At 45.7% G+C, this 16,843-nt stretch overlaps 2 protein-coding genes across 4 annotated transcripts; one reads left to right on the top strand and one right to left on the bottom strand.

Annotated features, from left to right (window-relative positions):
• Window positions 1-144: 144 nt before the first annotated feature.
• Window positions 145-9,349, bottom strand: LOC100832285. 3 transcript variants are annotated; one of them, XM_014902909.2, is made up of 16 exons: window positions 9,009-9,346; window positions 6,377-8,885; window positions 5,916-6,281; window positions 5,132-5,213; window positions 4,944-5,047; window positions 4,580-4,852; window positions 3,659-4,474; window positions 3,210-3,557; window positions 2,781-3,119; window positions 2,569-2,647; window positions 2,366-2,472; window positions 1,750-2,220; window positions 1,523-1,604; window positions 1,338-1,444; window positions 822-1,184; window positions 145-706 (listed from the first exon to the last, which is right to left on the bottom strand). In XM_014902909.2, exons 1-16 carry the CDS (start codon window positions 9,120-9,122, stop codon window positions 432-434), a joined length of 6,435 nt encoding a protein of 2,144 aa, XP_014758395.1. In that variant the 5' UTR covers window positions 9,123-9,346; the 3' UTR covers window positions 145-431. The 3 variants fall into 3 exon arrangements, with proteins under 3 accessions (XP_014758395.1, XP_003578863.2, XP_010238679.1); XM_003578815.4 differs by having other exon boundaries at window positions 3,210-3,560; window positions 9,009-9,345; XM_010240377.3 differs by lacking the exon at window positions 145-706 and having other exon boundaries at window positions 1,071-1,212; window positions 3,210-3,560; window positions 9,009-9,349.
• Window positions 9,350-15,036: 5,687 nt separating this feature from the next.
• On the top strand, window positions 15,037-16,833 carry LOC104585178 (cytochrome P450 89A2). Its single transcript, XM_010241190.3, has one exon. It carries the CDS (start codon window positions 15,092-15,094, stop codon window positions 16,625-16,627), a length of 1,536 nt encoding a protein of 511 aa, XP_010239492.3. The 5' UTR covers window positions 15,037-15,091; the 3' UTR covers window positions 16,628-16,833.
• The last annotated feature ends 10 nt before the right edge of the window (window positions 16,834-16,843 follow it).

Genomic DNA, 16,843 nt, shown 5'->3' with positions numbered 1-16,843 from the left:
CCAGGCTTCAGAGAACCTCAACAAAAAAATATCCTTGGCCACATACTCCAGAAGTTTGTCATAAAAGATCAAGACCTTTTAAATTTAACTTACACGAACACACATAGTAGAACACGACAAAACTTTAGGGCAGAGATGCAGACATTTGGTAGCAGAAACACACAGATATATAAATAGCAGAAAATCAGAGCTTTTGCTCTTTATACCAGGATCATAAAACAAACAAGATAACATTATGGACAACTACATGAGTTTCTTAACTATCATGGACACACTAAACTAATTCCGTTAGACCACGTCGCCACTTGCAAAGCACAGCAGCCGGGGCATATATATATACATCGATTTTGTTTTCTATGGGACATAATCACTTGCTTCAGCCAAAGGTTGAAGAAAGAAGTCAAAACGGCAACCTGTCAATCCACAACCCATTAGTGATTTCCTCGATCTTCATTGTCCTCATTGTATTCCTCAATGGAGATTTGGTTCTTCTCAGGTCCAAAACTACAGCCATGTTCCTTAGATTTGTCGCCCTCCAGCTCAGGGTTAGCCTGCCCATCTGGCCAAGGAGATGTTTCTGTAGTCATTCCATTTCCCAGTCCTTCAACCAGTGCAGGTTCAGATATGTTACTTTCCTCTTTATAGTCCTGGTGGAGCTCAGTGTTGGTTTCTTCTTTAAACTCTTGCCCACTAGTTTGCCAAATGCCTGATGTAAAAGAGCGAGTCGTGAGGCAATAAGCAATCCAAATCTTTTAGTAGGAATTACTAGTGCCAGTGTCGAAACTTTCAAATACTCTAAACAAGTCATCAGAAATACTAACCAGGTTTTTTAGGAGATTCAGATGCAGATTTGTCACTTGGGAGCTCTTGTCCCTGGACAGACTCCAAATGATCGTCTTCATCAAAATGGAATAGATCACGAAATAAGTCATTTGTGTCTTCGTCACCACTAAAGTTGTGTTCAGCATATTCATCAACTTCCAACTCGGAATTGAGCTGCTCATCTGGTAAAGCTGATGTTTCTACACTTGCATCAATTCCCGTATTGACTTGAACTTCAGTATTGGAAAACGCCACACGGTTATCCAAAGCGTCAAGTGATTCTAATTCCCCAGTATTAGAATTAACATTTCCTTCAGCAAAAATATGGGCTCCTGGTGAACTGACACCAGTAGCATGCACAGCTGCAAAGGAGGTGCACAGATTACCAACCTAAAGGCAGATGAGAATGATGCCACTTACAGTGTGTGATGTAAAAGACATCTTATTTCTAAAACAACAAATAAAGAGCAAACTTTTAAGCCCGTATAATCAGGAGCAATAAAGTTGAGGCATACCAGGTCCACTGGTATGTGATTTTTCATGGGGGGCGTCGATGTCTGGAGAAGGAACAAACTGCCATTTCTCGTCTTCCTTGCAGATCACCTCCTCAGTGAAGTTTTCGCTGTAAATTGGACTTCATATTTTTACGAGAACGACGACATACTGTTCAACGTATCAGTACTTTCCTAAGTAAACTTACCTTTCTTTACGATTCACATCATCTGATGAATCTAACTGGGGAGATGTAACAAATTCCTTATTGCGGCTTGAATTCAAGGATCCTAGAAAAATACGATATAATCCGTTATTTTGCATAGAATATATGAAAATATTAAACAGAGGAACAAAAAGTTATTTTGCATAGAATATATGAAAATATTGTACAACAAAAGCATGCAGCCTAGCAACTAAGAGATAAATCCATACCTTCTTGCTCATTGTATACCTCCAATGAATTCAAATAACCCACATTTTCAATTCGACTTGAACCTTCATGAAAACCTTGACCTGAATCAGGTTCTGAAGAAGCATTTTTTTCAATATCCAATTCAATATGACTGTTTGAACCATTTTTGTTATCAGCGCTTAAATTTGATCTTTCTTCAGCTGGGAGTGGCAGCCCTCCACTTTCTAAGTCTATAGCAGTTTCAGCTTCAATTATATTGTTTATGGAGATTCCATGAGCAACTTGATCTTCCTTTCGCTCTTCGCATTGCTCTTCCAGACCCTGCTGCGGTACTTCAGTATTGCAACACCCTATCTGATTCTGATCATCAAGGAAATCAGTTGATTCTAATTGGTTCTGATTAGAACTCGGCTGTACTTCATCATTGCCGTTTGTGGGAGTAATAAGTGAGTTGCCCAATAGAGCATCACTAATACCAGAAGCATGATGAACTGCAGTGTATGTAATAAAAATATCTTAGTTTTAAAATCAGCCATACAAGCATGTTAGTGAGACTAGATGGAACAACAAAGATATGAAAAATAGTTTCTTTCCAAATTAAGAGTAATGGAACAGTAAAATTAACTCAGTGCTTACTAGGGCCGTTGGCATCCATTGTTTCACAGGAAGTAATCATGTCTGTAGAATGCACCGGATCCTTATTTTCTTCATCCTCATGGACCATTTCCTTAGAATTAGTATCCCTGTGAATTGCAAGTTTTTGAATGCATCTTAAAACGACCAAACAAAATCAATTTAAATATGTGCCTTTAGTGATTTCCAAGAAACAACACACTTACTGCGTACAATTTGCAGCCTCCAAAAATTCGAACTGACCAGATGCATCCTGTTCTTGCTCATGGCAAGCCTTTCTTAATCCTAAAAGGATAATACAGTAGCATTAAGATACAACTCAAATAACAGGAATACCTCTCAGCATATCTGCTTCCAGCCTCCAGGAAACCAAAATAGAAGAATAGAGGGAATATGTTAATGTATCATAATCATATACCTTCATTTTCTGTATCTTGCTGTGAAGTAAAATCTACATGAGCATCATGGTCTACAATGGGTTCCCCCAAGGGAGAATTTTCAACTCCACATTCCACATCGCAGTCTTTTGCCTCACAAACTCCATTGTCAGCCTGAACTCCTGCCAAAGAAAGGACACCATATTCCATGGGCACTTCTGTTCTCTTTTGCGAGAACAGAGACTGCAAAAATGGTGATTGTTCAACACTTGACGAACATCTATCATTCTTCAATGAATGCAGTTCTGCGTCATCAGGTAATCTGCATTCATATTTATGCTCAGGTGTAGCTGAAACTAGTGCAGTCTTCTCAGGGGTACCTGAAACATATTTATGCATTCCTCTCAAACAACATATAACCAAATTGGGCAACCAAATCACTCATACTTGACTATATAACAGGTCCTCACCTTCTTGTACGTGCACAACATCCTGCTGGACCTGCTCCATATCTGGTTTGTCCGTAGCAAATTCTGCATCCTTCGGTGGAACACTGATGCTCTGCACCACTTGTGCTGATGAATCCATTGCAACTAAGTGATCAGTGTTCGGCTTAAGATGATCAATTTCAGCAACAGCAGTGTTCTCACTATCCCTGTGCAAGGCGATTGCAGATTCGGTCAGGTTATTCCATTGGTCTGCACTACGAGGTACATCCATCGCAATGTAGCTTCCTTTGACTGTGCTCGAAATTTTGAAACTCGGCAGCTTGGTGTTTATTTCTTCTACACGTCTTCGTCCACTAGTCTGACATTTCCCTGCTGTAAAAAGTGGAGCCAGGAGAAAAAATAGGTAAATAAATTTTAAGCAATGAATTGAATAAGTTCATATGGCAAAAGGAAACATGAGCAATGCTTACCTACTGATTCCGAGACACTGCCATCCAGACAAACTGCGTGTTCTTCAGGAGATTGTGGTGTACGCATGTCATCTGGGAACACTTGGTCATGGTGTGAATCAATAGAAGAGTTCTTCAAGCTTGATATGTCTTTCTTTACAAACCATCGAGTATCAGAAATGTTACTAGTGTCCTTATCGCAGCTAAGGTTGCATTCTTCATCACCCCCTACCTTAGTGTTAACCTGCTCATCTGGAAATGCCGACATTTCTGCAGCTGGGGTTGATTTAGGTGCAGGCATGTCATTTGGGAGCTCTTCATCATGGCAAGGATCCATAGAAGGGTTGTTCAACCTAGATCCAGTATCAGAAATGTTGCTAGCGTCCTTATTGAGGCTGTATTCCTCATCACCCTCCAGCTTCTCGTCGGCCTGCTCATCTGGCAATGCCCGTTTTTCTACAGTTGCCAGCGATTTAGGCGCAGGCATGTCATTTGGGAGCTCTTGGTTATTATAAGGATCCATACAAGGGTCCTTCAAGCTAGATAAGTTGTTGTTTCCAAAAGATCCAGTATCGCTAGTGTCCTTATCGCAGCTAAGGCTGTAATCTAGATTGCCCTCCAACTTAGTGTTAACCTGGTCACCTGGAAATGCCAATGTTTCTGCAGTTCGGAGCAGCGTCGCTCCATTTTCTGATCCTTCAACCACTGCAGGTTCAGATATGTCACTTGCAAGGATGCCTGAGGTGACTTGATCTTCAATGTGCTCATTGCATTTCTCTTCACGATCCTTCCTACTAATTTTGTCTGTGCACGTTTGCTCAATAGTTTGACAAATACCTGGTATAAATGAATGAGTCATCATGAGATAAATGAATGAGGAAGTACAAAGGAGTTAAAAGAACATGTGTCAGAACGAACTAAACAGTCATCAGAAATACTGACCTGGTCCTATAACACTTTCATCCTGACAAACTGCAGCTCCTTCAGTAGATTTCAGAACAGATAGGTCCTCTGGGAGCTTCAGCTCCTGTTCCTGGCAAGGATCCATAAGACACTCCTTGGCCAAATGGGGTACATGTGGAGATGCTATGCGATTATCCAAAGCATCTAGTGACTCTGCTTGTGAAGAATCAGAATTCAAATTTACTTTGTTAAGAGTAGGGGTGCTCCGTGAAATGCAAAACTGAGCTTCACTAACACCAGAAACAAGTTCTTCTGCAATAGGAGATGCATGGATTAGCCCAAGGACATATCGCTTAAGAGACTGTATTGCTGTAAAATCAAAAGCAATCAAGTAGAGGCTTACCAGGTTCATCCGCATGCGATTCATAGGCAGCATCAACATCTGAAGAAGGAATAAGGTCTTTTTCCTCATCCTTGTTGCAGATCACATCTTCAGTAATAATCTCCCTACAAAAAGTACTTTCCATTTTTAAAAGAGTGACCAGGTATTGTTTATTGCACATGTACTTTTACTTATCCAAAATAGATTACCTTACTATATGATTTGCATCCTCTGACATACCTGACAGGGTAGATGCAACCAAATCTTTTGTCTGGCTAGACAATGAGAATCCTAGGAAATACAGTATTTTTCAGTTCTTGTATTAGGCAGAAAAATAGAAAGATGAAACAGAGTTACAGTATAGATCTGATTCCCTCCTTTCCGGTATCATAGGCAGCTAAGCAAATTCTGTTTTTTCCGGTTTGTTAGTCGCCCACGCCAGTTAATAGCAGTGCATACACATTTACTACAAGGAGAGTGAGCATGCGTGCTGATTGGCCATTCATGTGTGTGCTGGCATGTGTGCGCTCAGCCGAAGCTGGTGAGAAGCAAATGGGCATCTGTTTGTGCGGCCACGCAATGGGGTAGGCCGTTTTGGATATGATGATAAATGCACGCAATCTCAAGCGACGGCCAGCTCAGCTAGTGAGGTTAGCTCCGATTAAATCACGCCATGCAATTGGCATCTAGTCTAGACCTCAAAGGTGAATCAGCTTATTAGATACCAAGGCAGGCGCTCACAAAGGTGAACTCAATGTTTTTATCAGTTTATTAGATACCAGCTCAGCTAGTGAGGTTAGCTCCGATTAAATTGTGCCATGCAATTGGTATCAAGACCTCAAAGGTGAACTCAAAATTTTGAGCTCAGATTGTGAACTCAATTTTTTTATCAGGTTTGTGAGTGGCTGCCTTGGTATCAAATTACGCTTAACAAATTGTAGAGGAGGGAGTACATTCTGTAACAAAAGCCTATAATAGAAGATGAAGTTATACCTTCTTGGTCATTATTATGCTGAGACAAAACCATACAACCCACATTTTCTTCAATTCTACTTAAATCTTCATGAGGTCCTTGATATGAATCAAGTCCTGAAGAAACAATTATTTCAGCTCGACATTCAACCTTGAGGACATCTGGTTCTTTTACTCCATTCTCAGAACATGGAATAGCATTATGCGTATTCAACTCTTCTGCATTTCCATGATTAAACAGGGCCTGTAGCCCGATGGGTGATTGTTCAACATTTGGTGAGCACCTTCCAGCATCGTTCTTCATCGAGTGCACTGCCTCCTTCAATAAAGAATCTGCCTGTTTACCTTCCGGAATCGCAAAATCACACGGAGACTTCTCAGTGGTACCTGCGACATTAATTGAACAATTGGCATTACTTCCAAAGAAATTGTACAAAACAAAAAAGGCAAGTTCAAAGTTGCAATAACATTGTGTTGCTGACCTGCAGCTCCTAAATCACAGCTCTTCGAACACAAAGCAGACACTTCAAAAGGTTTGTCTGCTAAAAGGCCACCCGGAAGCTCGTGTTGCTGGTAAAGGTCCATAGAAGAAGCTAGTAAACTGGAATTGGATGGATTTCTTATACCAACACTGTTGACAGAGGATCCAAACGCTAAAATATCATCGGCATTTTTATCACCACTAGGTCTAGATTCCACTACTTCAGTGCCCTCAAGGTTGGAGTTAAGCTGATCATCTTGCAAATTTGATCTTTCTCCAGCCGGGAGTGGTAGCACTGCACTATCCAGGTCTATACCAGTGCCAGCTTCAATCACATCAGTTGTGTTGGCTATATCAGCGATTTGTTTTTCCTTGTGCTCTTCAACAGGCCTAACTTCTTGCACAGCCGCTGTCCTTCTCTTTGCAGGCCTTCCCTTCGAAGCTGTCGATTCTGATTGTATCTGTGATATCACTAATTTCGAAGAGCTGCGTGTTGTTCGTTGCAGACTCTTGTCATTCTGCGCAGCAAACTGGAATCTTGTTCGTGAGGTCCTTGTTCGAACACTTGACTCTTCCCTTCTGACAATTTCCCTGTGATCCTTGTGCTCCTTATCACCCGCATTAGGAGTAATGGGTTTACCAACTAATCTTCTCACAGGAACTTCTGACTTCAATTTTTCATGTAACCTGTTATTTTCTTTCACAAACACATCTGGGACAACAGATTTTTGTGTTGATCGCCTAACAGGTTCCTTCACTACTACTTGTTTCTCAACAGCACCACCCTTAGCACTTTGCATTTCAATTTGATCACTGTCATCATTATCGAGAAGATTGGGTACAACAGATTTCCGCATTGACCTCCTAACATGTGCATCAGGATTCATTTCTGCTGCGACACTCTTCCTCTCTTTCTTAGTCATAGGTACAGCAAGGAGAGCAGACTTCCGTGTGAATCGTCTAATAGATTGCTTCTTCATCTCTTCACTCTTAGCACTTTGAACATCCTCACTTCTGATTATATCAGCGTGATCATTGTTCTCACTATTAACCATAGGAAGAACAGATTTCTTAATTGATCTCCTAACACGTGCTTCAGGAATCGTTTCAGTAGTCTGACCCTTCCTCCCTTTCTCAATCATAGCCGGAACAACAGATTTCCGTGTTGATCGCTTAACAGGTTTCAATACTGTTTGTTGCTTCTTGACTTCTTCATGCATATCTTTTGTTTCATACTCGAGAAACGAAGGAAAAACAGATTTCGGATGTGATCTTCTTACAGGCTCGAGTACCTCCATTTGCATTTCTATGGCAGACACCTTACCACTGTCAGATTCCTCAGAATGATTTCGTTTCGATCGCCTCCGTGGGAGGCCCTTACATGGAGCAGCAACCTGTTCTTGAGTTTCTTCATTTACAGAAGAAGCAAGATGTTGATTCACGCAACTGCGAGTACCAGGTCTACTAGATGGTCTCTTATTTTCTAATTTCTTTCCAAAGAGAGTTTCCTCCAACACAGTCCCATCAACCTGAACAGCTCTATTTCTCAAGACCCTGGTAACAGGAACGTTATTTACAGGTACCTCTGGAACTGAATGCGGCTCTTCATTCGACTGGACATCTTGTGTCTTTCGCCTCCTCTTCTTCTCAACGACAATGGGTAGCTTTACAGAGACAGCTACTGAGCTAGATCTTGTGGTCCTACCAGATACTTCCACCTTAGCAACTTTCTGCGCTGCAGGGTCCTCTTCATGTGTCTTCCACCTACGTCTCTTACTCTCAGCAACAATAGGCAACACGGGACTAGCAACTACCAATCCAGATCTTAGAGTTCTTCCCACATGTTGAACTTCGGCAGATTGTTCCTTGACAAATGTCGGTTCCTTCACATCCCCTGCCTTCGTCCTCCCTCTTTTCTTCTCGACAACAGGTGATGGCACGATAGCAGGCCCTAACTGAATACCACTCGACCTTGTGCTTCTACGGGAAACCCCAACTGCACCACTGTCATCTACATCCTCAGTATCATTCTCCCTGGTCTTCCGCTTCCGCCGATGCTTCCTATCAACTGCTTCTCCTAGGCCCTCCTCTTCATGCTCAGCCTTGGCGGAGCTATTCCGAGTTACAACTCCAGCAACCCTGTCAGCTCCATCACCAGCACCCAAATCCGCCGCATTCCTCCTGGACCGCCTCACTGGAGCATCTGCAACAGCCTCTCCAGCATCACCATCGCCAGCACCAACTTGGGAACGTGTTCGCCGACGCTCCCCTCGGCTGCCTCCAGCGCCAGGAATGGTCTTCCTCTGCCTCCCCCTTTTCTTGGGAGCAACCGGGGACCCCATCCCTTTGGACCTCAGGCGCCGTCTCCCTCCGACGTCCACCTCCGCCTCGTCCTCCAGCACAAAGGACACCTTCTTCGCCGCATCCGAACCCTCGCCGCCAGCCGACCGCTTGAAGCACCCCTTCCCCACCACGACCCCGACCGCCTCCTCCTCAACCCCACCACGACCCTGCAAATCAGACCAAACCCCCCCAAAAATAGCACCAAGGATCAGTCCCCTCTTCCATTTCAAACACTCGCGTCGCTCGAACTACAGCGAGAAAACAAGGTTCGAGGAGAGCGGGGTACGTACCGAGAGCGTGGCGTTGAGGCGGGCGACGAGGTCCGCGTTGGTCCCGCCGGCGGGGAGGCCGTGGCCCTTGCAGAGCGCCTGCAGCTCCCGCCGCTTCATCCTCGCGAAATCCATTCCTCCTCGCTCGCTCGCTGCCCCCAAAACCCAAATCGAATCAAATCCACTCCCGCAGAAACAAATCACCGCGATCCGGCGACTCCCCAGAATCCCAGGCTCCGATTCCCCGCCTCCCTCCTTCCGAATTTTTCCTATCTCGCGTGCGGAGAGGAAGCGAGATTATTTATTGGGGGATTTCGATTTAGTAGTAGCTCCAAAGCTTTTGTCCCAAAGCGCTGGGGTCTTCGAGTTCGTTGGGGGCCGGCCGAGACAGTGCTGTGCTGTGCTACGCCCGCCGCCTTGTGGGGACCACGGGCAAGTATCGGGGCCCGGAAGAGCGGTGGAGGTGGGGCCGGTGTGGCAGCGGCTGACGGGCGGATGACGGAGACGTGGAGTTCAAAATTTGGGGCTTCCCGCGCAATAAAAAGGCGTGGGGAGCGATTAAACCGGCGCGTGCCCGTGGGGATTGGTACGGGACCGGGGAGCGGTGTGGCCGGCTGAGATGTGGGGTCCTGGCCACGTGGGGACCGGATGTCAGTGAGCAGGAGATGGTGAGGGTAAGGGAGTGGATCGTGTGTAAGTGAGACGCCCGGGGTTCCGTTTCGGCGTACGGTTTTCACACTGAGCGAGAGAAGCGTGTGTCGAGTCGCTGACAGGGTGGGCCCCCCGTGCGTTCCGAAGGTCATGGTCGGATAAGGAAATGACGGGCGAGTTAGCAAATGGGAACTTGATTTTCCGGCTTCTTTGGGAACGTGAGAATAATTCCCAAAGTATGTGTTGACGTGAACGCGTTTATACATACTCCCCTCGATCCAGAATAAGCAAGGTCGTTCGTTGATTCTGCACAGTTTCCAAAAATGTGAATTTGAATTTCCCTTTTCCAATAAAATATACTGGTGGAGTACAAGCGACAGAATATATATCTTTTGGATATATTTTTTTGGACTCGTTGGATGCTACCATTTTTATCTAACCAATGTAAATGATTTTAATATTTTTGAACATTACCTTTCAAAGTTCAAAATAACATCTCGTGGTTTTGGTCGATCCAAGTTGGTCTTTGGGAAAACTGGTCAATTTCGACTGCTTTGTTACTTCACTCCCTCCGTCCAACAAAAAATGTATTAAGTTTGTCAAAATTTGGATGTATTTAAACATGACTTAGTGTATAGATGCATTTAAATTTAGTCAAAGTTGAGACATCCTTTGTTGGACGAACGAATATGATTTTTTGAGCTTTTATATTTATAAATAAGCGGCAATACCAGGGTAAGTGCGGGCGGGTGTTTTGATTGCTTTTGGACGATTATACCACTGCTAACAGATTGGATTTGGACTTTAAAGACCTACCGACACATTAATTGCAGTCCAAACGAAAATTGAGGTGTCATTTTATTCTCCGCGAGGCTCCATGCGCCTGTACGGATGATAATCCACGACTGCACGTCATCATAGAAAATGGCTTTGCATGCATACTCCAACCTACTCACACTTGTGGCTAGGCTCATTGTGCGTGTCTTTCCTTTCCCTCCTCTCCCGTCCCACAGAAGCGACGATTAGTTATGACGAAGAGTCAATGGAGTAGGCCAAATTTTTTTTGAGCATTGAAGTAGGCCAATTAAGACACATTTTCCTTCTCTCACCCTTGTGGGCCTATGAGCCAACGGTTAGTTACGATGGACATGACAATACAAGAGGGTAATTAAGGCACATTTTCTTTCCCATACTCATGGAACCAGTGGGCCCATCAGTTAGTTACGAGGGAGGTGTGGATTTAGAATTAGAATGTCAATTGAGTCGTGTTTCTTTCCCGTCCTTGTGGGACCTATGGGACTATCAGATAGATACAAGGGAGGTTTCAATTCAGAAGGCAGTTGAAGCGTGTTTCTTTCCCGCCCTTGTGGGCCTGATAGATAGATACGAATGAGATGTCGATGGTTAGGAGGGTTATTAAGGCGGGTTTCTTTTCTCACCTTCATGGGGTCCGATTAGTTGCCGATAGAGAGGTTGATTGAGAAAGGTATTTAAGGAAGCATGGATGACCAAGTGGGGATGGGGCGGCGGGGGTGAGGAGGAGGGGGGAGTGGTCGGACGCCTATTTTGCGGATCTTTTTAATGGAAACTAAAACCTAAGATCAAGCAACAAAGGCATCACAGATCACAAGCAAGCTTGGGGATGCATTTCAATTGTTGCGTCAGAGGAAGACATGGGGAACGTGACTCTTCCATATTGAGCTACTACGTACGAAGTTCTCTCAAGCTCTGCCACTACATGGCGACGGACCTCACCGCCAGAAGAGTGCCAAAGCTAAGTGTGGAATTCACGACTGCTCTCCCCTTTCATGGTTCATCTAGGCAAGCCGACGTACGATCTCATGGCATCACATGCATATTTGTGTTTGAACAAATGCAATAAAGTTTTTGTGAGATGCTCATCCACCAAGTGCTGATTGCGATGGATGTGTGCATCGATCGATGCCGATGCGGAGGAATGTCCTCCTTTTCGGAAAAAAGTACTAATAAATAGGATGGCATTGGGGTCATGGCAAACGTCCAAAACAGGGGGGGGGAGTTGACTGGATGTAAGTCACTGGTAGCACGGAGAAAAAACAAAAAAAAGGAAAAACACCATGGGAAAAAAATAAAGTGAAAAATTACAGTGCTGGTTGCAGAGCGCAAGAAAAACTGGACTACATGGTCGCAAGTGTAATCACAGAGACACCAATAGAGGCCCACTCACATTGGGCCTTCCTATCTAAGTACCGCGGATGCTAAAAGTATGAACTCCAGGTCCAGATGACAGTTCTATATAGCATGAAATTTGAACAAGGACATCTATACCTATCTAAAAAATACGGACTGTTCCCTTCACCACGTTTTCGTCGTTCGTCACACGCGTCGATAGATGGGATCGGAACCGCGTGCTGGGCCAGGAGAACCACGCACGCCTCTACTGGGCACATACACAACAGGCCCAGCAGGCCCAACTCATACACATACAAACAAGATCACCCGTTCGTCGGTCGTCACGCTTCACGTCTCCTCCCGAATCCCGATCCCCTTCTCTCTTCCTCCGCTTCTCTCCGACTCTCTCGTGGTCTCACTCTCCCTCTGGCTCTCTCCCCCCCGCACGCCGCTCCTTCTCTCCCCGCATCTCTGCAACCGCCGCTCCAACTTCCACCCCTGAACGCCCGCCGCCGAGCTTGCCGCTCCGATCGGCATGGCCACCACGGCCGCTGTCCTCCGCTCCCTCTCTGTCCCTGCCTCCCGTCTTCCCGATCTGCGCGGGCATGGAGCCCTTCCTCCTCTGCTGACCCAGACGCCATGGAGCTCGCCGCACCGACTAGCAGGGCCACCACCAGCCACCGGCGGCCAGCCTGGAAGATCTATTGCTGCCAAACTTCTCTTACACCATCGAAACTCGGTAATAATGTCGACTGCGTGCACAGGATTCTTGAGTACTTCTTGGCAATGGACCGGGCTAATGGTGATGCTTCCCCATGGGTGGATGATGTGATGGCATACTCTGGCTAAATTAATTGATGGCTATCTTGGAGAGGTTGCATCGGATGTCAATCGGAAACCTCCAAAATTCCAAGCTCTAGCATCTGCTGTGCTTGAGTATGCACGGCCATTAGGCATTAGATGATGGCCTCTATCGGGCCATTGATATATACTCCTTGTTGATTTTTTTTCATGGCTATTTTGAGGACGTTTTTCACAGCGAAAGTTTTACAATGGTTCATATTCTTGGTCAGTTTTGGCTGTTTTGTCAGGGGGGCTTGCCCAGGTTTCATTCTTCCTCGCAAAACGATGGACAATAAGATTTTGACAGCAAGCTTTTCACTTGATGCAACTAACTAATTAAGCAGGTTAAGTGCTTATTCTAACGTACCACCACCAAGTCCACTCATGCTTTCTCTGTCACAACTCGTGACCGGAGAACTTTTTTTCACGACCATTATGATTCCGACTTCTTTTTTTGCGTTAAACGAGTCGAGTTTCTCTTGGAGTTTATAGCGCTGTGTGCATGAATTCAGCTTGATGGTCCGTGGTAAAATATATTCTCTACGCAGAAGATGGCTGGATCAATCTTGGTATATAAGAAACAACATTTTTACTCCATTACCTAAAATTAGTTGACATTGTGATCACAGATCACACAAGCCAGAAGGATTAACAATGACACAAGAAAGACATAAACTTGAGGACATAATTGCTTATTTTATGAGGTAAAGGTGTCCAGCACCCTCAAATTAATGTCAAAACCTCTAAATTGAGAAATCCTCCAACTAATAGGCCGAGTGCAAGATACACAAGTGAGGTGAATAATACGTGTACAATATGCATAAGTGTATAAGTGGTTTGATCACGATACCATCTTTTTTTTACTATTTGGTCCCAATACTTTTTATAATTTTCAGAAGGTTTCAGAAGGAAAGGTATTATTGTTCTATTCTTCCGAGAGTAGAATATAGAGACAAAATCTTCGAAAGAAAGTGTTTTTAGAGGGATGTTCGGTGCTCGTCAAAGAAGGATTATGTCATCGAATATATCATTTTATTTTGTCATCCCGTTGCAACGCACGGGCATTTTGGCTAGTTATAAATAAAATACGAAATTTGAGCTGGGGTTACAGCTTCTTCTACAGCAAACAGGGGTTACAGCTCATGTTGGGTAAAGCGTACGGAATGGATCTCTCCCTTTTCTTCCCAGTGTGATAGCATTCCTGAAAATAGTGACATGATTTTTATGCAATACGGCAGATGGAGACATACGTCTCTTGACTTCTTGAGCATATAGTTTGGTCCTTGGCACGATCATCTAGTATGTACGTCTGCAAATCTGTAATATCGCAATCTCATCGTGTGGATTGTATAATGTGTCACGCCACGTTTTGAGCAACAGAAACTCCAATTACCTGCAAGCAAAATGAATTTCATAGTACGGAGTGTTAATTAAATAATAATGACTGATAGCTTCCAAAACGAAAAGAGGTAATGTGATCGGGATAGACTGTGTATCCAATTCCTTTCTTCATTAGATGATAGATGATGTTTGGCAAGTAAATTATGTTCGTAACAATTTAAATAATAACTACTCCCTCCGTTTCATAATTCTTGTCGCTGTTTTAGTACAAATTTGTACTAAAACAACGACAACAATTATGGAACGGAATGAGTACTCTATTATTTTCACCGAAGCAACTTACCTTTTTAAGAGTCAAAGTAAGTGAAGTTATGTACTTACGGATAGCCGTAATATATGGTGCATGGAGCGGCCGGCGTGGAGTAGAAACCAACCAATCTGAGTTGTCTGTAATCCATTGCATTGCATCTCTGCTGAGTCAGAAAAAAAAAAGTGAAAGGAACATCAATGCAAGTAATGTTATCGCATGAGAATCTACAAGCCTAATCAAATCATACGATTATGGTGGCCTTCTACAAAGGAAAAAAAAAACAGGTAAGTGCACTCTCCATCTCTCTCTCTCTCGCTCGCTCTCTCTGTTTTCTGTTTGCTTAAACACAAACAGACATATTTCTTTGACAAAAAATGTATCAACATGGCCTACATCTACAAAAGAAAATGCCCTTTTCTGAAAACCTGCATCTCAAGTTCTCAACTAACTTGAGGTGCAGATAGACTGAGCATACCCTGGGTCGATGGACCCGAGCACTGAGCTTCTAGACGTGGATCTCTGATACGAACTCTTTTTATTTTCTTGGTACTATCTTTGTACTTTTCTTCTACCTTAATTAATGAAAGCAGTGCTGGCTGTATTTCGTCAAAAACTTACCAATCCCGTCTGTCATTACCAGTATACCACACCGGACTAGTACCATCAGTACCACCCGTGTGTATTTAAATTCAAAAGACCGTATGAATATGATTGCCGCCAATTCTGCACTATTTATAGATGCCAAAGGCTAATCTAGAGAGCTTCACTGATATCACTGCAGTATGCGCAATCTGAGGTCACGCCAACAATGGAGACACCCTTCCTCCTCCTCTGCGTCACCTTCTCCCTCTCCCTCTCGCTTGCAGCCTCGCTGATGCTCCTCCGTCGCGGCAGCCATGGAACAGCACATGGGCACAAGCAGATGGGGCTGCCTCCGGGCCCGCCGGCTGTGCTCTTCCTGGCCAAGTTCCTTGTGCTCCGGCTCTCCATTTTCGACCTCGCCCATCTACTTGCGGGCCTCCATGGCCCCGTCTTCTCTGTCCGCCTCCTCCGCCACACAATGGTCTTTGTCGCCGACCGCCGTGTGGCGCACCGCGCACTCGTGCAGGGCGCCGCCGCCTTCGCTGATAGGCCGCTGTTGGGTGACCCCACCCGCGAATGCTTCGACCGGCGCAACATCAGCGGCTCACCCTACGGCCCATACTGGCGCCTCGTTCGCCGGAACCTTGCATCCATGGTGGCGCTCAGCCCTTCTCGCGCCGCCCTCTTCGCCCCGGCAAGGAGGCGGGTGACTGACGGCATCGTCTTCGAACTGCTCCACCAAGAGCAACAACCCGTGATGGTCAGGCCGCTCCTGCGACGCGCCATGTTCGAGCTGCTCATGTACATGTGCTTTGGGGCCCAGCTCAGCAAGAAGGCGCTGGACGAGGTCGAGGCGCTGCAGCGGGAGGTGCTCCTCGGGATCACCGCCTTCGCCTCTTTTCCGACGCTCACCAAGAGGCTTTTTCCCCGACGTTGGGCGGCATACGTCACCACGCGTCGTAGGCAGGCGGAGATCTTCGAACCGCTCATCCGTGCCGCCGCTTGCCACCGCGCCGGCGGCAATGATGAACTAGCCGCCCCGCCGTGCTACGCCGAGTCGCTCCTTATGATCCGGGTGGCCGACGAGGGCGATCGCCCGCTGACAACCGACGAGGCAGTCAGCCTCTGCTCCGAGTTCCTGAACGGTGGGACGGACACCACGACGACCCTGATCGAGTGGATCATGGCCGAGCTCGTGAACCACCCCGGCATCCAAGCCAAGCTCCACGAAGAGGTCACCAAAGCCAAGCGAGACACAAACAACCACGGCGACTTGCAGGCGATGCCGTACCTAAAGGCCGTTGTGCTCGAAGGGCTGCGGCTGCACCCGCCCACCAGCCTCGTCCTGCCACACGCCGTGCGCGACGACGACAACGTGGGCATTGGGGGTTACACGGTGCGCAAAGGAACGGAGCTCAACTTCCTTGTCGCAGAGATGGGGCGCGACCCAACGACGTGGACGGCAGCGCGGGAGTTCCGGCCAGAGAGATTCCTGGCTGGCGGCGAGGGGTGCGACGTGGATATTACAGGGAGCAGGGAGATCAAGATGATGCCATTCGGCGCTGGCCGCAGGATGTGCCCTGGGTACTCGCTCGGCATGCTTCACGCCGAGTACTTCGTGGCCAGGCTAGTCAGGGAGCTGGAGTGGCTGCCGCCGGCAGCAGAAGCGGCGGAGGTGGACATGACGGAGATGCTAGATTTCACCACCTTGATGAAGAATCCGCTCCAAGCACGCGTCGTTGCGAGAAAGCAAATAGTATAAGTGTGTGATCACCATGGGCAAGTCAGAAGCAGCCCCAAGAGCTCTCGTATACTTTCATAACCAGTTCATTCTACAATAAGTGTGTAATCACCATGAGCATGAATTTCTATGTAACTTCTTTCTATAACACTTCTTACATATTAGTATTGTACTTTATGTGATTGATATTACAGAAAAAGGTAGAATTGGCATGTAAGGCCCTGTTTGGTACTAGAG

Source organism: Brachypodium distachyon, chromosome 4 (assembly GCF_000005505.3).
Source record: "Brachypodium distachyon strain Bd21 chromosome 4, Brachypodium_distachyon_v3.0, whole genome shotgun sequence".
Classification (NCBI taxonomy): Eukaryota; Viridiplantae; Streptophyta; class Magnoliopsida; order Poales; family Poaceae; genus Brachypodium; species Brachypodium distachyon.
Note: the sequence above shows the minus strand (reverse complement) of the source record. Positions and strands in the feature narration are given on the sequence as shown.